At 46.4% G+C, this 22,583-nt stretch overlaps 1 protein-coding gene across 1 annotated transcript in view; it reads right to left on the bottom strand.

Annotated features, from left to right (window-relative positions):
• Positions 1 to 22,583, bottom strand: part of ANO2 (anoctamin 2) — a 376,891-nt gene that overhangs the window by 232,923 nt on the left and 121,385 nt on the right. The window contains exons 8-10 of the mRNA XM_030804747.1: positions 11,759 to 11,814; positions 10,506 to 10,547; positions 3,950 to 4,014 (exon numbers count right to left, since the gene is read on the bottom strand). Coding sequence (XP_030660607.1) covers positions 3,950 to 4,014; positions 10,506 to 10,547; positions 11,759 to 11,814 — 163 coding nt within the window. The remainder of the gene's footprint in view (positions 1 to 3,949; positions 4,015 to 10,505; positions 10,548 to 11,758; positions 11,815 to 22,583) is intronic.

The following is a 22,583-nucleotide window of genomic DNA, read 5'->3' as shown; positions in this document are numbered from 1 at the left end:
CTCTCTTTCCCCTGCTGTCACAGGCAGGCAGTGGCAGCTGCTTTAGAATAAACTTTTTGTACGTAAGTTTCAGCATAGTATAGTCAGAAGAGAAATCAAACTCAGAAGATGCTTAAGACCTATTGTTTTGTCTCATTCGTATCAAAACGTCCAAGCTAAGAAAATCAGCCTGGGAGCAGATATTAATTTTAGTAAAAAGACAGATTAGCCCTGACTAGTACTGGGTCAGACCTGTACAAATCAAAAAGGCCTCCAGGCCCCAAGTTTTCCCAGAAAATAAGAGCTGTTTTCCTCCTGGGTTTTAGGGCATTGAACCAGAGAAGTGCAGGCAGAAATGTCCTCCTCCAGCTGTGAGGACCCTCTTCCAGCTCCCTAAAGGACTAGAAGAGCCATTTCACTCTAGCTCAGGAGTCATTCCTCATATTATCAGCCACAAGGCATGTTTCTGACAGGGCACAAGTGCTGCTGGCTGGAAGTGCCCAGGAGGTCTTCTGGATTGGGGTGCACTCACTCATCGAGGTTCCTGCTGGATACCTCCCTAGGGAACTTTCCAGAGAGCTCTCACATACACACTCACACACACACTCACACTTACACACAATCGCTCATTCATACTCATGCACACACTCACATACACTCACACTCTCACACTGACACACACTTATGAACACACTCATACCCACTCACACACATACACTCACACTCACACCGACACATGCATGCACACACTCACACTCATTCACACGCTCATACACATACACTCCCCCGCTCACACTCACACATTCATGCACGCTCACACTCTCACACACAACCTCACATATACACACACTCTCCCAGACACACATACTCTCTGGCACACACACACTCTCATACTCTTACACACACTCACACACATGCACTTACTACACACACACACCCACTCTTGCACATACACACACACAAACTCACAACACACAGACACACTCTCACACTAACACATTCTCACACTCACACACACTCACACACACTCAAACACTCTCATACAGGCTCACACGCACACTCAGGCCTGCAGGCCCCAGTCTCCAGAGCAGAGGCAGGATTGGGAGGAGAGCCCTGCGGGGCTGGAGGCCATCAGCAGTCTCACAGTGCAGCCTGCTGGGCACGAATGACGCTGCAGCCGGGTGGAGGCAGGGGCCAGGGGTGCAGGAAAAGGCGTCTTGCCTCCCCTCTGTCGACTTTCAACATCCAGGAACGGTGTCTCAAACCCCAAGACTCAAAATGAGGCCTGAAGGCCTGCGGAAGGGGAAGGAGAGCTAGTCCTGGGGCCTTCCACATACAAACAGGTCTCCCGCCCCATGAGCTCTCAATGGCTTACACAGAGGTTTTAGAATCTTCCAAACAATTGGCACAGAGGAGGAGCACCAGGGCTCCAGAGGAGGAACAGAAGCTCGGCGCTAAAAATGAGGAGCTGAATACCCAAAGAAATGGGTGGGAAAGACCTTGGCCAGGCCTGTGCATGAATTATCATGTTCCGCCCGTGCCAGATTCCCCTGCTCCGTCACTCTTCCAACACAGACCATATGAGGGCAACTTCTCCGCGAGGCACACGGAGGGTGCCATGCATGGTAGTAAATAGTCATGGAGCAAAACTGTCACAGGGTAGGGCCTGTGATGGCTCAGGAAGGGAGCCACGGGCTGGACTCTGCAGGCAGGTGGGCCCTGACAGGAGGTGGGAGGAATGATGGAGAGGAAGTGGCAAAAGAGAGAAATGGTGCTGAAGAAGAATCCCCAAGACTCAGAGTTAGATTGGGGAGTGGGAAGTGAGAGTGAGGCCAGTCAGGGATTACTGAGGTCTCGGGGTGTGTCATGATGAAGAAGAGGAAGGAGAGGACTTGGACAGAATCGGGGAAAGCAAGTTGGGACCATTTGGTAAAAGAGCGTAAAATGAGGAGTTTGGTGTGCTCACTGAGTCTAAGTAGCTGCTCCCTGCATGCTCCAGCCCACATTTCTCTCTACAAGTTCTCCAGGTACTTGCCCACCTCTGCCCCTAGTGCTCCCCACCACCAGCCCTTCCACCACTTCCCTTTCCAGCAGTTTCTTGAGGTCAGAGAGTTCCTTATGCCACTGGGATGACAACCACCACCACCCTCTGCCTTGGCTCCCCACACACCTGCTGCCCAGCGTCCCATTCTCCTGAGGCTCCTTCCTCCTCTCCCTCCTGACCAAGACTTGGCTTTGCCCAGGGGCCGTGGGAGTGTTCTGGGCCATCTGATCTGTGAGGAGCTGTAGACAGCCTCCGGCCCTGCTCCAGTACACCGTGCCCTGTCTAGACAGATTTGAGCTCTCCATCCTCAGGAACCGCCAGGCCCCAGAGCAGGGCTCCACTCCAAAGGCAATACTTCCCCTGCAGGTGAGGCTGCTTTGGTGGCCAAAACCGAGTGCATATTGGAGCCATTTCCCACTTAGCTGGCGGTGAGTCACCTGAAGTCTCTGGGGGAAAAGATAGGGCTCTCTGGTAGGGAGAATTTTTATTTTTTAATCATATTAAAAAAAAAAAAACAAATGAGTAGTTGGAGAAAACAGGCGACAGAGTGGGTGGCCACTTGAGATCCAGAGAAAGATCAAAGCCCACCAAGAATGGAATGATCAGCCTTGGTGTGGCCCAGAGAACAATCTAGGTGGCCCATGCCACATGAAAGGCAGCCAGGGGACGGGAAACGGGGTGAAGGCGCCTCGGTCACAGGCCCCGCATGTCCCTGCTCCCCCACCCAAGACCTTGGTTCATGGTCCTCAGCTGGAACAAACACCTGCTTCCAAGAGACATCCAACCAAGCTCTGTCCACTGGGAGGGCCGCTGCATCTCTGTGTAGGAGGTGAGCTGCCCAAACTCTGGCCTCCATGCAGCTTTCTCTTTCCAAGAAGAAGCTGGAATTCCTCTCTCTAGACTCGATTCTCCTGGCCGCTGCCCCTCTCACAATCCCAGCCCAGGGCAGCCAGCCAGGAACACGCTCTATTCTCAGGCTAATTAGCTCATTAGGTGACTGCAGGGCAGTGAGTCCACCATGGAGCAGCCTCCTCCTGCAGGCTCCAGCGGCCTGTCTTTTCCAAATGAGCACATTCTACCATGTGAACTCACAGATCCCTCAGCTCAGCCTCCCAAGTTAGGACAACCAGGACCCTGAAGATCAAAGAGGAATTGGGGCTTGCCCAAAGAAATGGTAGCACTTAGTGGCCAGGCCCTGACCAGAACTCACGTCTCCAGACTGTCAGCCCAGTGCTCTCACAGTGTTGCCGCCCAACATTCCAGCCAGAAGATTGAGTTTCTGGAGCCCTGAACCCATTTTAAACTAGTCAGACCTACAACATTCCAGTAAGTCATTTCAAAGGACTTTTCACTAATGTTCAACAGAAGCTGGGGAAATGTCCAAGGTGCCAGAAAACAGGACATCATTCTGTGACAACACAGAAGGGAGGAATCCCAGGGCCCAGTCTCTCTCCCTTCTAATTTGGAAAAGCCATAAAAAGTCCACATTCTGTCAGGCCAGCCAGCATATTCCCCATGTGATTTGCCAAATCCACCCTTTCCTGGATCAACACTGGCACTTGGGCATAACCCAAGAATCAGCTTCATCCAGGTTCTTCTCTAGGACAAGACTAAGGAAAAGAAATGAGACAGCTCCATGCACCCCTCCCAGAGAACAGGCAGGGAAAGAGACCACAGTGTTGAAGACCTCAAGGTGGAGGTCATGGTCTATCAATCAACGGTATCTTTTGCCCCACACAGCCTCCATGTCCCTCCCATGTCCCCAGCTGCTTCCCCGCCCATGAGACACAGAGGAAGGGATCACAGAAGCTAGAAAAGAAGATCCCTCCACTTGAGCAAAAGACTGTCAGAGTCAAAAGGTTTATGAAACATCTTTCAGGACTTGCATCTCCAGGATACTTCCAAAAGTTCCCTACCACCACTTACCTGATGAGGTCAATAGGTTGGAACTTATAGAACACTCCATAGCATGCCCATTCTTGATATAGCAGCTAAACAAAGAAAATAAGGTAATAGGTTAGAGGTAGAGATGGGAAACCTCACCTGATTTTGTCCATCCTAACAAGTCAGATTTTTATCCCCAAAGTCCAGCTTCTAGGAAATTCTCATGAGACATCCACGGGGAGATGTTCAGAATTGGGAGGCTATGGAAACTGGCTTCTCCTTCCCCAAACAATAGAGATGAACTTTATCACACTCTGAGGCAGTCCTGCACCTGATTAGCAGAACCCCATCTTCTTTATTCCCACGTCTTGCCTAGTCCAGCAAAATGAGCCCTAATGTTCATGATTCACTCATTTAACAAGTATTTATTGACATCTCCTTATGTGCCAGGCACTGTCCCCACACTGGATACAGCAGTAAGCCACAGTCTGCTTATACCTTGGTGTGGAGAGATAAATATAAACATATAAACAGATAAGATTTGGAAATCTTAATGAAGAAAAATTAATCAAGGTCAGGGAGTAGAATGTGAAGAAAGGGAGATGAGTGGGGTGCTACAGTAGACAAGATGGCCAGGGAAGGCGTCTCTGAGGAGGTGACATTGAGCTGAGACACAAAGGAAGCGGGGAGGATGTCCCAGGCAGGACACTGTTCTTGTGCAAATGCCCCAAGGCAAGTGCATATGGCATGTCCTAGGAAGAACAGGGAACCAGTGTGGCTGCGGCAGAGTGAGCACGGGGAGAACTTGGGAGGCAAAGTCAGAAAGAACCAGGATGGCCAGATCACTTGAGGATTTGCAGGCCATGCTAAAATCTTTGTATCAACACTGGATGAAATTTGGATTTTGAAGGAAGCCACTGGGAGATTTGCAGTAGAGGGCGAAACAATCTGACTGAGATTGCAGAAGGCTCACTCTGGCTGCTGTGTGGAGAACAGACTGAGAGTGATCAGAGGCATAGGGAAGTTATTGGAATGGTCCAGGGAAGAGATAATGATGGCTTGCACCATGGGGGCAGCAGCAGATACATAGTAAGAACTAGTTGATTCTGCTTAGATTTTAAAGGTAAAGCCTATAAGATTTACTGTTGGATTGGATGTGGGATGAGAGTAACTAAGAACTTGGCCTGAGCCACTGAGTCATGGTGATGCCTTTTACTGAAATGAGAAAGACTGTGGGAAGGACAGGTTAGTGGCGGTGGAATCGAGAGCTCACTTGGGGATGCATTTTTTGAGATGCTCTTTGGGTATCCAGGGGCATCGTGAGCAGCTAGATATAAAAATCTGAAGTTCAAAGAAGAGTCCAGTACATTTGAGAGTTATTGAAGACGAGGCAATTTGTAAAATCATTAAATGATGGATGTTATTGCCAAAGAAGAGATAGTAAATATAGAAGAAGCCTGAGGTCTGGGCCCTGGGCACGCCACCATTTAGAGGTCAAGAGGGTGATGAAGAACCAGTAAAGGAGAGAGAAGGGGTGGCCAGTGATGTGGAGGAGAACCAGAAGTGTGTGGCATCCAAGAAGCCAAGGGGAGAAAGGATTTCAAACAAAAGAAGATGACAAGCTGTGTCAAACGTTGCTAATGGGTCAGGTCAGATGAGCAGTGGCCACTGGACTCAGTGGCTTTGAGGTCACTGATCACCTTGACAAGAGTGGCTCCAGGAGAGGGGTAGGGGCAAAACCAAACACAGCAGGCCAGGCCATCTTGGAATATTTCTGCAGCAACTTTAGCAGGACTAGCATGTGTCTCACTAAACCTGGGTATCAATCCCAGTAAATAAAATCATTCAGTAAAGGATCATCATTAGACCTCATCCATGTATCCACGCTGAATCAATAAATCATACAATTTATCAGATTGTATGTCTAGAATTGACAGATTTATAATACAGCTGCTATTTTGTTACATTATTTATGCTCCTGCCACATCACACACAATTCACGAGGAAATCTGTCAAGGAGAACCTACTCTAATCGGGTACTTCGGAAGCCCATCTGAACATCAGCCCTACATGGAGCCATCCTGTTTACCTAAGAATCTTCAAAGACATGATATTAAAATGGAAATGAGAACCAGCATTCTTGCTTAAGGGTGATAGACTTTTATTGTCACAATGTCTTCCAGCAACCGCAAAACAGGACCAGAAACTACACAGGCCCTGAAAGGGCAAACTGCACCAGCAGTTACCACCACCTGCAATGGAGGAAACCCAGATACAAAAAGGGGTTACTCAGTGCATGAAGGCAGAGGAGCATCTGAATCCATGAGCACGGCTCCTGCTCACCCCAGGGCAGTGGCTAACCTAACCTTATTCTTATTAGTACATCTCCTCCTCCCACATCTTGGGTGCTTCTACTGCCTGAGATTCTACTCCCTCCCCTGAGTGCAAACCCTGGGCTCTCCAACACCTGATTGTCATAGTGACATCATTTGTTGCCCAAAGGGAGATACACTTGCATCAGCAGATGCAGGCAGGGCACCCCCTCGAGAGCTACGGGACGTCACTGTCTGCCTCATAGGCTCTGACCTCCAGAGCAAATTCCTCCCCAAGTCATACATGTCCAGCCAAAACCTGAGCTTGAGAACACCTATCTGCCACTGCCCTGAAGGCAAAATCAAAAAATGTCCCAGGAATCCAGTATGGCCTCAACTGAGAGCTGACCTCAGAAGCTTTTTCCCTGGTTGAATCCCAGATCTGCTGAAAGAGACTTCCAGAAAGTCCCTCTCTCACCATGGTCTCTTCTAAGCACAAAGATATATTCACAGCTTGTGGATATAGATGAGGAGGAGCCAAAAGAACTATCTGAGCTTGATACAGAAAAGCTAGAAGCATACAGAGGAGGCAGTGATCAGGCAGCCCCTGAAACAGACAGCTGGAGCGACAGAGCACCAAAGCTGGGAGGCGGTGCAGCAATTATGCCTGGATGTCCAGGCCAGCTCACACGCCTTCTGTCACCTGCAGGGGAGGCAGGGAGGGAGGTGGAGAGTGCTGTAGACCCTTCCCAATCTTTAAGAAGGTTTAGTCACACATAGTTAAGAGCAAGTGGATCATGCTGAACTGCAGCTTGCAGGGTCCCAGAAGGGACCAGCAGTCAGGGTGAAGGGAGGCACACGCTGGAGTCCCATAAGGACCAGCATGGTGTGAGTAAAGCACAGACACGTAACAGTCCCTTTAAACTTGCAGAGTCTAGAGCCTTCTAATGCAGCTGTTAGTGAATCCATTTTCTCCTTTAGAGGTTAACCATGTCCTCTCTTCACCAACTGGCAAAGCTAGCAAACAAACCAGCGAGGGACTACTGCTCCTTCTTAATGGACAGTGCCTGACTCCAGAGCCCTGGATGTAATCCCAGATATGTCTGTCTGCCCCAAGCCTTTACAGCAGGAACCATCCCACCTGATGGATCAGAGACAGAAGCAGCAAGTTTGGCTCCTCAGGGATCACATTTGACAGAGGTCATCAATTTAAGGATTTCATGAGACTATAAAGGAACTCAAATGTTAAAAACCCTTTGCAACAACCCTTTGCAATGCCAGAGAACATCAAGGTGTGTGGGACTCACGGCCCTCTCTGAGGCCACAAGCTCCTCAGAGAGCAGCTAGACCTGAGACAGGCAGAAAGATGCTGTAGCCGCCTTGGAGGCATTCAAGGGATGGGACAGCCTGAAAGGAAGAGACTTAGATTCTACTCCCAGATGCTACACTCACCTATCTGAACATTTTCGCAAGTAACTCCACCTCTCTAGATCTCACCTTCTCCATAAAGTAACATGAACGTCGTGCAGCATGGCAAAATGAATCCTCAGTTGAAACCAAGAAGAAAAGTGCCTTTCTTGTCAGGAAGGCAAGTTTTAAAATGCAGGAGTGACTCTCTCCACAGTTTTCAGTGGGTCACTTACTAACTATCCACTCGGGAAGACATCCACCTGCAAAGGCTGGAAAATCCAGGACTAAGGGTTTCCAGAATGCTAAAGGAAGTCATATCCAAAGTTCTACTTTGGGTTCTCCCCTGTAAGTGGGTGAAGAAGCCACAGAGAGCCAGTGGGAGCCAGGCAGCCCTGAGCAGATGGTGACAGCCACTTCTCTGGGAATTTCCAGGACACTAGGCAGCTTTGGCAAATGGGGAAGTGGGCAGCTGCTGGAAGCCAGGAGGGACCCATCTACTCCCAGGCTGCTCCCTCTTCCGGTTGTCCTGGCTTCTAGGAAGGCAGGAAATCCTTATTCTCAAGAGGGAGGAAGCCTCTTCTTAATGACCCTCCAGGAGGGGAAAGAAAGAGACTTCCAGCCCCTATGTGGGGCTGAGTCATGGAAACTGCACAATAGCACCAGGTGAGCTGCAGGAGAGGGAGACTGACATTCTCTAGGGCCTCTCGGCTTGCCTAGAATCTGCCTGCAATGAGCCTGGGCCTTGGGGAGAACATGGGAACAGCCACAAATGGTAAGGAAGAGTGAAGGGGAACACCCAGGTGCTGGCAGGATGGGCAGGTTGGGACACCATGGCAAATAATCCCTAGAGGCCCCAAAGAGGCCACCCTACACTGCAGCTCCCAAGCCTTCTCCATGTCCATCAGCTCCAAATGCAGGGAGTCCTTCCTTGCACCTAAGCAAAATGCTTCCTGCAACCACCTCGAAGAACACCTGACGGTTATAATATAATGAAAACAAATAAATATGCAGCACACATTTGGGCATTTTTGCTCTTTCTCCTTCAGGATATGTTGTAGGCACCACCCACATACCACTAAAACTACAGAAACAAATCTAGCCCTATTGTGAGCATCTCTCTTGCTTAACAGAAGAAGCTGTGTCAACATGACCACACAGCACTAGCTGGGATTTGGACACTAAGGTTTTAGTCCTGACTTCACGAACATTCAGGGACATTAAAACCAGTCTTCTCTCCTGGCTAGGTATCGCCGAGACTGGCCAGCAAGCCCAAAGAGAGGCCACAAGAAAGGGTCATCTTGTCCTTCAAAGACTTGTTCACCTTCACGAAGCATCTTTCTGACATCAACTTTGGGAGTTATCCATGGAGATGCAATTCCATCCCGGCTGGGCTCTCCTTGCCTCCTAGTTCCCACCTATTCTACCAGGTGGAGTGGACCCTGACTTCATTATATCAGCCAAAGAGAAACATTTTCTGATGGGAAAATTTTTTGTTAAAAGGCATTGCTGTGGTTAACAGTAATTTCATATCTTTCCAAAGACAAATACATATTTTTACATCTACAACATATATATTGTAAATAGTCCGCAATTACTTCTTCCATTAGTGCAGGTAACAGAAGGCTGACTGATCTCTCCTATGACTTGCTGTGTGTTCCTGGTCTCCATAATCATCCTAGACAGTCTGGGGTCACCACCTGTTTTCTTAGGCAGGCAATGGATGATGATCACCATTTAAAGGGAAGGAAGGAAAAATTAGAGAGTAGGAGGACAGAAAATGGTTGGGCGAGAGAGGTGAGATGTGGCGAGACATGCTTCCTCCTTTTCCTTTAAATCTGATGCGGGACTTTTCAGGAAATTAAACACGGAGACTATTAGCATCGGATAGAAAACAGATGAGGTTAAGACATCGAAATACTACAGCAGATTCCCTGGGCAGGCAGAGAGGGGACATGTGTAAGCAATCACCGCAGTATTTCTGGAAAAGACCTTTTATGTTTTTAATACTTAACACTTCATAACAGGGACTAATAGGCAGGATAAAAAGAAGCCTGCTCAAAAGGCAACTTGGGGTATGAATGATTTTCCAGACAACAGAGTGGGGGAGGGAAGTTGCTTGAGCTTCAGCTCCTCATCCCTCCCACCATCGCCCACCATCCTCTGCTCACTAGAGTTGTTGAAGGTGGGGAGAAGCCAGCAGGAGGATGGCACAAGGGGATCGTCGGTGCATCCCCACTGAAGAGGTTGGGGCCATTTTCCTTCCCCTAACTGTAATCTCCAATTCCTAGTTTCTTGAACTACAAAGCACAATTGAGGCTCCCTCACACTCAGATTGCTCATCTATAATTTGGGAGTGGCTATACTCCACCTGCCTGCCTAAAAGAAAAGAAGAATCACCTAAAGTTGACCCTCCAAAAGCTATAATGGCATGGATCATCACGTTTTAAGCAAGAGCCCTGGATTTGAGGGTTAGAGGTCTTCCGAGCCCCATCTCTGTTTCCTGTGGCTGTGTGATCTAGGCCAAGGTGCTCAAGTTTCTGTGTCTCCGTTTCTGCATCTACCAGTTAAGGAATTTGGACAACCAGTGTTTCTCAACTGCTGCTCTCTTGCCATGGGAGGGTGGGGTGAGGGCTGTGTGTGGAGGGCCACTGGATATATTTCAGAACAGTTGGCACTGTGGCTTTCCAGGCACTAAATGCAGTAGCAACCACCCTCACATTTCCAAATACCTGGGTGGGGGAAAGTGGGGAGCTGGAAAAATTGTTGGAAAGTAGATAAGCAGGTAAAGAGAACATCTAAGACACTTCTAGCCACTTCCACACCCACCCGTAGTCTCGCATGCCCAAAGTCCAGGACGCTGCACGAGGCAGGCTTACCTTCCTGTCATTCATATCGTCCTCTGGACTATCGTATTCACCCTGTGGGAGAAAAAGGGATGCTGGATAAAGCCAATGAAATTACCAGAAACAGGTGCCAAAGGAGAAAGGATTTTCTTTTTTATTTTCTAATAACACTGCTTTTTTTCATTCCCATTTAAGGAAGGTCAAAAGCATGGCATGGTAAGGGGCTGATATTCCATTTTCTTAGCCATCAACACTTGCCACATTTCCTGGGATAACTTCTCATACGAAGATGTGCCCCCTCATACACTTCAGAGATCAGCCTATGCCCCCTCATAGCAATGCAATGGCAGAGCTCCAGACTTTAAATGGTTTAGCCCATCACGTGAAAAGCACCTGTGCCATGACATGCCCACTCTGTCCCTAACTGCAGAACTTAGCAGTGCATATGCCACTGCAAATGTGTCAGGTATTAGAAGATTGCCATCTGAAACATTCCTGCTGGGCAGTCAGGGAGCCCCACCTCAGCAGTCTCAAATGGCACTACTGCATGGCAGGTGCCCAAGACCTGACCAGTCTGATGAATAGTGAAGCCATGGGGCATTTAGCTCAAGGACCAGTTACATTCTCATAAATTGTCTTGAAGAATACCATTGCATTGTATCATGGGATGTTCATAACATTATCTCCAGTCAAAGAAAGCTTTCATTACAGTCATTCTGTTTTCTTTACTTAACCAAAGCATTGCACAAGGAATTCTGAAAGATTTTCTTCAAAAAAATTTTTTTAAAAATAATGATCTTTCATTAGTATGTACCTGCATGTTAAGGAGGAATTTCATATCTGCACAAAACTCTCACATACAAACTATCACTTTCAGGCAGCTAAGGGTCTGACAGTCCAGGTTAGGGATTACTCAGGCCTTTCAGTCTCCTTCCACCACCATCCACCACCCTCATCAATATCTCCTCCCTTTAATCACCTCATGCCACATCTGTATAGTCACACTTTTGCTAAAAATAAATCTAGGGAGTACAAGGAAAGCTCAAAGCCCAGTTTATTTTGTCATCTGGGGAAATCACTGGCAAAACAGTTTGAGATGATTGGCAAAAATCAAACTGGGGATTATTGTCAGCAATGAGTGGTCCAGGGTCAGCCAAGGTATTTTAATGTCATGATTCACTCCTGCCTCACCCTGCAGGTATTCACCCATTTCATTGCCACTGAAAAGTTGTGGTTTTCAACGTTTTGAAGACTACAGAGAGCACGCTGACGAAAATAGTACTTACATCATGAAGAGGGTAGGCAGCCTCATAGATATTGTTTGCGATCAGAGAGTTAATACCTATGGAAGAAAGGGAGGTGAAAATAGTAACTCTGGGGCAGGCGTTTCTCAACTTAACCCTTGTTTTTTGATAAATAAACTTTCACATGCCCCCCCAGCTGAGAATCACTGCATCCTCCTCTATATCATCCAGGCTAGAACTTTTTGCCAAGCTCTGGTTCTTAGTATAAGAACAATATTTTTTCATTCCCCAAATACAAGATTATGTTTTAATATCAAATATGCTGTCTCAAAGTTCACATTCCTCCTATCTTCAAAGATTCCAGTCATTCCAGTCCAATAACCTTCCACCACCATCAGGTGAGAATCTCTGTGTCCATGGCCGCACAGGAATGGTTATATGGATCATTTTAATCATGATCTATAAAAGCCTGTGTGAGAGCATCCGACTGCACTTTGAGCTCCTTCCTGCTGTTTCACAAGGCAGTGTTCGCTGTGACTGATCTGCCGCCTGGACCATAATATCCCTGAAGTGGGCAGGAAGCAATAGGGCAGTGGTTCTCAAAATGTGGTCTGGGGAGAGCCCTGGGAGTCCTCATGAGGCTTTCAGGGGGTCCCTGGAGGCAAAACTATTTTTCTAACAGCATTAACTGTTTCTAACTGCTTTCTCACTCTTCTCTCACAAGTGCATAGTGGGGTGTTGTGGCACGTGCTGACATCAACCCCTATGGCTAATGGCATGTGTGTTTGTGTATTCTTGCACTTTCACAATTTCTCAGCCTTAACTTCTCATGCAGTAAACATTGGTCGACATAGCCATGCAAACACCCTTTGGGTGTTCCCAATAATTTTTAAAAGTGTGAAGTTACCCTGAGACCAAAAAGTTTGAAAACTATACAAGGGATTTATGTTTTAATTCCAACAGTGTCTCACACCACTTGCACATAGCAGACCCTACTAAAGAAATGTGAAATGAACAAATGGCTCTGTCCCTCCAACTCCATTATACTCACAACAGAGAACCTTCTGCGCAGCATAAAGTCGTCGTTATTTACTTGTTTCATTCTTGGTTTTTTTCAGAGACTATAAAGTGGTCTGTGTGTTCTGTCTGAGTCGGGATGGTCTGTCCTAGGTCGCTGGCTTCCAGATGGGAGGGATTATGTCTCACCAACTCGTAGTACCAAGGATCCCGCCATACGAGGATCCACATTTAATCATGGAGGGGGAGGAGAGGGGGAATTTCTGGTACACAATGATTTCCCTTGTCTCGCACTTACTTTCTGCCCTGAACCATTCTTTCCAAAGAGACTGTAGACTGTAGTGAGATGAGGAGATAATTGGTTTTGGAGGGAAAGATGTATGATGTCCAAATGCTAAGAAATCTGCATTTGCATGGCTCTGAATAAACGCCGAGGTTGGATAACAAATCTAGACAACATTTACTCATTAAAATTCATGGCTTCCCACCTCCCGCTCCTACCCAATGCCCCACCCACATGCTCAGAGACCCGCAGAGGATCTCAGACAATCCTCTCCCCTCCATCAGCCTCCTCTTCCTCAAACCTCGCCCCCATTTGCCACAGTTCCAGGATGGCACAAAGACTATTCTCCGGTCCCCATGTGGGAGCAGAGGCCCGCGGCAGGCTGCCGGGGTGCCCCGTAGAAGTGGCTGCTCTTCCAATGAGTGGAAAGCTAAGTGTTTTGGTACTGCTGCATCACCAAAGGGCCAGTCCTTTCCTGATTTTAAGTTTCTTCCTTGGCATGCACATAAAACATGAGAAATAACTTTGTGGGGTGAGAGGAGCAGAGAGTGGGGAGAGGGAGTGCAGATGGGGGAAGGGTGCCTGGAGGTTCACTAAGCTGCAGATTTGTCTGACTCACAAGACTACAATTTCACTCCGAGCATCAGTCAGTTCAAGAGCCATAACCACAGCAATGTGAAGCCACCCTACCATAATCAAAGGGAGGAGTCCCAGGCCGGGAGGGGAGTTTGTGGGAGTTTGTAGTTAAAAGCTACAAAGTGCTGTAGGCATGGATAGCGGCTGAAGCATCACAGGCGGGTAGGGCCCCAGTTAGACCGCACCCCAGAACCTACCCAACCCAATCCATACAGTCACACCCCACAGTTGCCGTGGCAGCTGTATATACCCTTAAGACAGTCCCAAAACTCCATGGAAAAGTCCAGCAGGTGTTTTCACCTACTTAGCTCTTCTGCTAATTCTCAGCTTGACTTTGCACGGTAGCCGAGTGTCTGGAAGCATTAGACCATTAGACCGACAACCTGAACTCCTGGTCCCAGCTGCCAGATCCTCAGAAATGTCTCAAATTATTGGGACACTAAAGCTATGTGCCCTATCCCCCATCTCGAATAAAGCTTCCTGTGCATGGTGCAGCTGGAAGTGGGCAGCTTGCTTCACTTCCAGGACAAGGTTTGCTCATTGTTTTGTGTTCCCCAGAGGCCTGACCTGGGTCAGAGAGCACTCCTCTCACCTGTGTGTCTCACAGCACTTAGCTCACAGCTGGAAACACAGAAGAGATGGCAGCCCTAACAGTCACTGGCCCTATGGCTGCAGTTATCTCAGTACTCCTCTTGTTCATCGCCTTCCTCACTGCTTCGTTGAGCATCCTATGCTCATGAAGAAACTTTTAAACTCCAGCTGATTGTTCTGTCTCCTAAGACAGAAAGTCAAGATAAAAGGTCCTTTGCTTTGGAGCAAAGATTCAAGTTATAAAACCAGAGTTGTCCCGACTCAGATAACCAGAGCCCCCAAAATGGCGCAACTGGATGTTTCTCTGTTCCCTCTAGCTGTGTACTCCCTACTTTTCAGGTGTATCCTATGGGTGATCCCAATCAGTGGCTGCTTGCTAGGTGAAGGGAGGAGAAAGTACATTAGAGGAGGAGGAACGGGGCGGGAGACGCGTGTTGAAAAGTAAGCATCCATCCACAACTTTACCCGACAACAGGGATAGCTTTGGCCTCCCGGTTCACCCACAGACTTCAGAAACCAAGATTCTACCCCCAAACAAGCATGGAAATCAGTTTAAAACAAGAAGAAAATAATCAAACATTTTTTAAAAAGAGTCCCTGCTTTGAAAATTGAAATTCTGATTTTTTTCTTTCTTTTCAGCAAAAAATGGGCTAATTGGTTCCATCATGCGCCATCCATCTGGCCATAATGGCAAAGCTTTCTTCTTCAGGATTGCATCTATATTCTTTCCTCTCAGCTCTAGACCCAGGGAGAGACAGAGAGACCCAACCTTTTGTCCTATTACTTTCGGGATGGGGGACAGTGAGAAGGAGAAAGTGCTGAGGACATTTTTCTTTCCCTGTCTCCCTTAAGAGGAACAATGTCTCAGCTCAAAGTATAGCCCCTGAGGAGCCCCTCACTGATCCGCGAAGTCAATGTGCCCATGTCTCCTTCAAATCACCAGGTACTTCATGCCTAGTGCTTAGAACTAAAAACCTCCAAAGGAAAAGACTCATGTTTCCTCCCTGCCCAGCATGGACCACACATCTGTGCAGCCTGACACAATCAGGCCTAGCAACACTGTCCCACATCTACAGGGGCAAGGCCAAGAAACATGACCAGGGCAGGCTTAGGCCCCGGCACTGGTACCTGAAAACAATACTCGTCATACAAAGCCTGAGACCTAGCATTGAGCTTCATAGACATATCTGGTTTCCTGGACACAAAGGAACAACCAAAGCACAGAAGTTTATGGTCTACCTCCCAAAGAGAGTCTCATTAAATCTACAAGTGCTGCTGGGTGACAGGGACTGCAGTGCTATTCCCTCCAGGCCAAACTCAAAGGAAATTTTTATCCACTGGGACAGGTACTTAGAGGAATGGTGCTATACTCCTGAAAACCCATTTGGTTTTGATTCTCCCCAGAACAGGGTCCAGTCCGCCCGGCACTGTGCTTTCATCCCTGCACTCCAGCCGGACCTAAATCTAAACCAGAGCTCCCACACGGTGCATTTAACAGACTATATTTACCCATCACCAAATTGTCTTGACGTGTGCTTAATTACTTAAATGCCTTTAATCCCAAGCCTTTTCTTCTAAGAAAATGTAAACCAGTTCAGCTGGATGAATGATACACCAGATGTTTACAACACACAACACGGTCTGGCTTTGGTCAAAATAATTAAGACATCTTCTGAGTGGGGAGGGGAGGTGCCCAAAGCATATATTTTTTTTAAAGGCTCTGACACCAAAATGTCCATGAAAATATAGTTCCATCAACCTGTAATTTTCTGTCCATAAAAAAGCAACAATAACTTTCATATGAAGGAGCAAGAAAGGTGTTTACCCTCCTCTGATATCATCCATGAGGCTTGAGTTTCTTTCCATGGCAAAATGCACTAAAAAGTTATTCAACAGTAAAGTCAACTCCCAGGGCCCTGACAACTGACCTTAGGAAAGATGATATTGATTAAGGAGGCATCATGATCACTCACACACTTCCACCACAATGCAGTACCCAAACTCACAAATATTTTCAGTCTCTGAATGTGGTGGGCATTAATCCATAATCTCCCACTTACAGGGGTAAATAAGAGAGAAAATAAGAGGGAAAGGTTGAGTTGTTTCTCTTGAGGTTATGAAAGAATTCTAAAAAGTTTGATCATTAGTCCAACCATACTTTTTCAAGGTCAACTCCTCCTGTTTTGTCATTTTATACTAATTTTAAGCACCACCCCCCAAAAAGAGAGAAAGGTAAAAGAGGGGAGGGGAGAAGAGGGGAGAGGAAGGGATGGGAGGGGAGGGGAGGGGAGGGGAGGCCAGGGAAGGGCAGGGAAAATAGTGCAGGGCAGGGCAGGGGAGTGGAGGGGAGGCAGGGCAGAGCAGGAGAGAGAAGGGGAAGGGAGGGAAGAAAAGGGAAGGAAAGGGAAGGGAAGGGGGAAGGGGAAGGGGAAGAGAGGGGAAAGGAGGGAAGGAGTAGGGAGGGAAACACAGGGCAGGAGAAAGAAAGAAGGACAGGAAGGGAGGGAGGAAGGAAGGAGGAAGGAGAGAGAATGAAAAGAAAGGAAGGAAGGAAGGAAGGAAGGAAGGAAGGAAGGAAGGAAGGAAAGAAAGAAAAAGAAAGAAAGAAGAGAGGGAAGGAAGGAAGGAGGGAGGGAGGGAGGACAGGCAGGCAAGCAAAAGAAAGAGAGAAAGGAAGAAAGGAAGGAAGGAAGGGGGAGGAAGGGAGGAGAGAGGGAGGGAGAGAGGGAGAGAGGGAGGGAGGGAAAGAGGAAGGGAGGGAGGGCAGGCAGGCAAGAGAAAGAAAGAAAGAAAGAAAGAAAGAAAGAAAGAAAGAAAGAAAGAAAGAAAGAAAGAAAGAAAGAGGAAAGAAAGGAAAGAAAAGAAAGAAAGAAAGAGAGGAAGAAGAAAAAGAAGGAAGGAAGGAAGGAGGAAGGAAGGAAGGAGGAAGGGAGGAAGGAAGGAAGGGAAGGAGGAAGGGAGGAATAGAGGGAGGGAAGGTAGGCAAGAGAAAGAAAGAGAGAGAAAGAAAGAAAAGAAAAGAAGAAGAAGGAAGGGAGGGAGGGAGGAGGGAGGGAAGAGGGAAGGGAGGAAGGGAGGAAGGGAGGAAGGGAGGAAGGGAGGGAGGGAAGACAAGCAAGTGAAAGAAAGAAAAAGAAAGAAAGAGAAAGAAAGGGAAAAAAGGAAGGAAGGAAGGGAGGAAGAAGGAAGGAAGGAAGGAGAAGGAAAGAAGGAAGGAAGGAAGGGCAAGCAAACAAGCAAGAAAAAGAAAGAGAGAGAGAAAGAGAGGAAGGAAGGAAAGAAAGAAGGAAGAGAGGGAGGGAGGAAGAAAGGAAGGAAGGGCAAGCAAACAAGCAAGAAAGAAAGAGAAAGAAAAAAGAAAGAAAGAGAAGAAACAAAGAAAGAGGAAGGAAGGAAGATGAAAGAGAGGGAGGGAGGAAGGAAGGAAGGAAGATGAAAGAGGAAGGAAGATGAAAGAGAGGGAGGGAGGAAGGAAAGAAGGAAGGAAGATGAAAGAGGAAGGAAGGAAGATGAAAGAGGAAGGAAGGAAGATGAAAGAGAGGAAGGAAGGAAGGAAAAAAGGAAGGGAGGAAGGAAGGAAAGGAAAAGAAGTTCCAGAGACCTAGCTGGTGGCTAGGGCATTAAAAGGGACTGAATGCCAAATGTTCATACAATATTAGAAAAATAAAAATTAGGCCCTTCACAGATAGACTTGGTTATCTTTGGGGGGTCAGAACCCCAATGGTCAAATCCCCAGGAGGCAGGAGGCAGAGTACTTTGCAATACACTTCATATTCCCAAGTGTAAGTAGGTCATGAAGCCTACGACAGTGCACCCTATCTTTATTTTTATCTTTTTCTGTTGTTCACTCTAGAGTTCCTAAAAACCACCTGGTTAGATTATTAAATACGCAGATCTTGGGACCTTGCCGCTGCAGATTCTGATTCAGCAAATGTGGCATGGGACCTGGACAGCCACGGTTTTAGCAAGCACACCAGGTGATTCTGATGCCAATTGCATGCAACCACACCTGAGCACCGTCGCCCATAATCACATGCAAAGAATTGCTATAGGAGTACAAACTTCTTCCCACCATCCTCACCAACCGCTCTGGATGCTCCTTATTCTCATCTTCCCTTTCACTATAATTGTCTCCTCTCAACCTCTCTGAGGCCTGCAGACATCACGCAACCCCAAGTCCTGGCCACATCCCTGGTACTTGCTCTCTGTGAACTTTTAGGAAAGCCAGTCCCCTCCCTGGGCCTCGTTGGCTCATATGTACAGATCATGTGGCTCCTTTGAATCACAGAGTCTGGGAAATGTTACAGTCAGAAAGAAGCTTAGAGAGCACTGAGAAGCCCCATTTGTTTTATGAGGGGAGAAACAGGCCCAGACAGGGAACATGGCTTGACCGAAGTTTTACAACTTGTTCATCCCCGAGCTGGAACTGGCATCCACTTCTCCAGCCTTGCCAGGTGTGTGCCTATCTTCCATCTTCCCCTTCCAGATATACTCTCTACTGTCCTCTATCTGACATGAACAGGCTGCTGTGCTCTCTGGCTTCCTACTGCCATCAGCAGTATTGAGAACCCTGGCCTTCTGCCTATATAGTCACCTGCTCACGGCCTCCTCCTCTACCCGATTCCACATTGCGGTGACCTCTTTTTTTTTTTTTTTTTTCCTGAGATGGAGTCACGCTCTTTCGCCCAGGCCGGAGTGCAGTGGCGTTCTCTCGGCTCACTGCAAGCTCTGCCTCCTGGGTTCACGCCATTCTCCTGCCTCAGCCTCCCGAGTAGGTGGGACTACAGGCGCCCGCCACCATGCCCGGCTAATTTTTTGTATTTTTAGTAGAGACGGGGTTTCACCGTGTTAGCCAGGATGGTCTCAATCTCCTGACCTCGTGATCCGCCCACCTCGGCCTCCCAAAGTGCTGGGATTACAGGCGTGAGTCACCGCGCCCAGCCGACCTCTCTTTCTTTCTGTGGGCGAGGGATGATAAGAGCTCTGCTATTGTTAATTCCAGGTTACAACGCCCCATCCCTGGCATTCCCCAGCTTCCTGCCTATCCCTTTGTAAATGGTTTCTCTGTACATATGCCCACCTTGAATTGCCCTAATTGGGGTGTGCTATTTGTTCCTATTGGGACCCTAACTGATTATCTGGAATTGCCAGCACCATGTCTTCTGTGTTATTTGCTTTCCTTGCATGTATCTGTCTTCTCACAGCCATGTGGCTTGCTCTCTGTTTTCCTCAAATATTATATCAGGAAGACCTTCTCTGACTACTCTATTTAAAATACCTTCCCACTCCCACTTCATTTTCATCTCCTTTATTTGCTTTATTCTTTTTTTTTCTTTTTTTTTATTATACTTTAGGTTTTAGGGTACATGTGCACAATGTGCAGGTTTGTTACATATGTATCCATGTGCCATGTTGATTTCCTGTACCCATTAACTTGTCATTTAGCATTAGGTATATCCCCTAATGCTGTCCCTCCCCCCTCCCCCCACCCCACAACAGTCCCCGGAGTGTGATGTTCCCCTTCCTGTGTCCATGAGTTCTCATTGTTCAATTCCCACCTATAAGTCAGAACATGCAGTGTTTGGTTTTTTGTCCTTGCGATAGTTTACTGAGAATGATGGTTTCCAGTTTCATCCATGTCCCTACAAAGGACACAAACTCATCATTTTTTATGGCTGCATAGTATTCCATGGTGTATATGTGCCACATTTTCTTAATCCAGTCTATCGTTGTTGGACATTTGGGTTGGGTCCAACTCTTTGCTATTGTGAATAGTGCCGCAATAAACATACGTGTGCATGTGTCTTTATAGCAGCATGATTTATAGTCCTTTGGGTATATACCCAGTAATGGGATGGCTGGGTCAAATGGTATTTCTAGTTCTAGATCCCTGAGGAATCGCCACACTGACTTCCACAATGGTTGAACTAGTTTACAGTCCCACCAACAGTGTAAAAGTGTTCCTATTTCTCCACATCCTCTCCAGCACCTGTTGTTTCCTGCTTTTTTAATGATGGCCATTCTAACTGGTGTGAGATGGTATCTCACTGTGGTTTTGATTTGCATTTCTCTAATGGCCAGTGATGATGAGCATTTCTTCATGTGTTTTTTGGCTGCATAAATGTCTTCTTTTGAGAAGTGTCTGTTCATGTCCTTTGCCCACTTTTTGATGGGGTTGTTTTTTTCTTGTAAATTTGTTTGAGTTCATTGTAGATTCTGGATATTAGCCCTTTGTCAGATGAGTAGGTTGCTACCCTTATCCCTACACGACATCCTATCCATTGTATTTATTTCTTGGTTTATTTTCTGTCCTCCATAACTAGAAAGGAAGCCCCTGAAGGGCAGGGATTTGTATCTGTTGGATTCACTACTCCATTCCCCAGGTCCAGAACATGAATGTCACATAGTAAGTGCTCAGTAAATACGTGTTGAATGAGTGGATGGATGTTACACTGGGAAGGGCTCAGCTTCCACCTCTTCCAGGAAACTTTTTCCAATAACTTTATCCATCTCCTAATTAAATGAGTTAAAAAGCAATGACAAAGAGCCAAGAAACCTAAGTTGTAAACCCAACTCCAAAGTTCTAGCTGTGTGTATGCCAGTTAATCTCTCTGTTGTGAAGTTAATTAACATCTGCTGAAGCTACTTTGCTGGCAGTTTAAAGGATCAAATGAGATAATGAGTGTTAAAGTGTTTTGAAAAACATACAACTGCAAGCCTGCAAGGAGTCCTTATTACTTTGGTGACAGTAACACCTCATTTATCAGAGGCCTCTTATCTGGTTATCTCAGCTCTCACAACAGAAAACCCAGAAACAAGAAAAAAATAAATGAGCAGCTAAAATAGATCTCACAAAACCTACTTTCTAATGTGATGTCCCTTTTCCACAGCAGAATCCTTCAGACCCTCCTGCCATGCATTTTACACTCTCTTTACCCAAAATTCCAATGAGCTTGTTTTTCCATCTCCCACACTGCAAATCAAAACTGAGACAGCAAAACTCGGGGAGGGAGGTTACCAGAGTCAAGAATTCAAGAAATCAGAGCAGTGTGGGGCAAAAAATCCTAATAATGCTTTGATAATTCTTGAGAGAACATGAAAATCATTATGTTCTTAATGATGATCTTGAATAATCCAGAAAATTTTTCATATGCCTTTATGTGGAGAATATATGTAGGCATGTTCTACATAAGCAAGCAGGAAATTGTGTGGTAGATTTTAGAAAGATTTCTGTACAGAAAGAAATTGCTGTAGGCAGCAAGAGCTACACCCCTGACCATATTCCCCTTTCACTTTGGTTCAAGGTTAAATTTGCAGTTCAACTGTAGAAACTGGAAGACATTATGGTTTGAATATGTGTTCTATTTTCTTCCTCCTAGTTTTGACATTCTATTTTAATTTATTTTCTCTGGTTCTTATTTTTCAATTTATTTTTAGACTATGTTGTCTTATTGTTTTTCTTGTAAGCCACCCCGGAAATTTTGTGGAACAAGGCAGGAATATAAATATATCACTACATACTACTTGTATATAGGTTAAAGCTTTGTAAAAGTAGGCATTCAATAAAAACGTATTGTCTACAAAGAAAAAAAGATACATTACTAGATAAACAGGAGTGTTTCCAAGTTATTACTATCTTTAGTATCTTTTCTATTTTCTAATATTTAAATTGGGTACAATGGGAAAGGGAATTAGCTTTGTAAGTTGGTTGCAAAAGAAATGACCATACGAAAGATAATCCCAAGGGTGAAGGATCAATGAAAACACCTACGATTCTAAATCCAGTCCTGTTCTCTCTCTCTCTCTCTCTCTCTCTCTCTCTCTCTCTCTCTTTTTAATGAGGAAACAATCTTCTGGAGGAATATAAGCCGATTCTAGTCACTCATGCTTCTCTTCCACCCCTTATAAGCCAGAAAGAAAGGCAATAAAATCTAAATTTACCCTGTGGCTCAGGCCTCCATATTATCTTGGGGCCTCATGGAGTTATCACATTCCTCATTTTTTTTATCTTTTTTTTTTTATTACTGTACTTTAAGTTTCAGGGTACATGTGCACAACGTGCAGGTTTGTTACATATGTATCCATGCGCCATGTTGGTGAAATAAGATTTGTAGTTCACCAAAGAGCTTAGAGGGCACTTGGTCTTCATAGACAGAAGTCAACCCACTGGAAATCTGGCCTTTGGGGTTCTCCTCTGCTGAAAAGTAGAGTTCAGTCACATGTCCCTTGTTACAAAGCTAGTAAGTCCTCAGTGGCTACTGTGAAGTTAACAGACTCTAAAGACTCAGCCTAACTCCACTTCTAGTCTGTAGCATCCCAAAGGTATTGGAAATAGGATTA

The sequence above is a fragment of the Nomascus leucogenys genome, chromosome 23 (genome assembly GCF_006542625.1).
Source record: "Nomascus leucogenys isolate Asia chromosome 23, Asia_NLE_v1, whole genome shotgun sequence".
Lineage (NCBI taxonomy): Eukaryota > Metazoa > Chordata > Mammalia > Primates > Hylobatidae > Nomascus > Nomascus leucogenys.
This window is presented reverse-complemented; position numbering and strand designations above follow the sequence as displayed.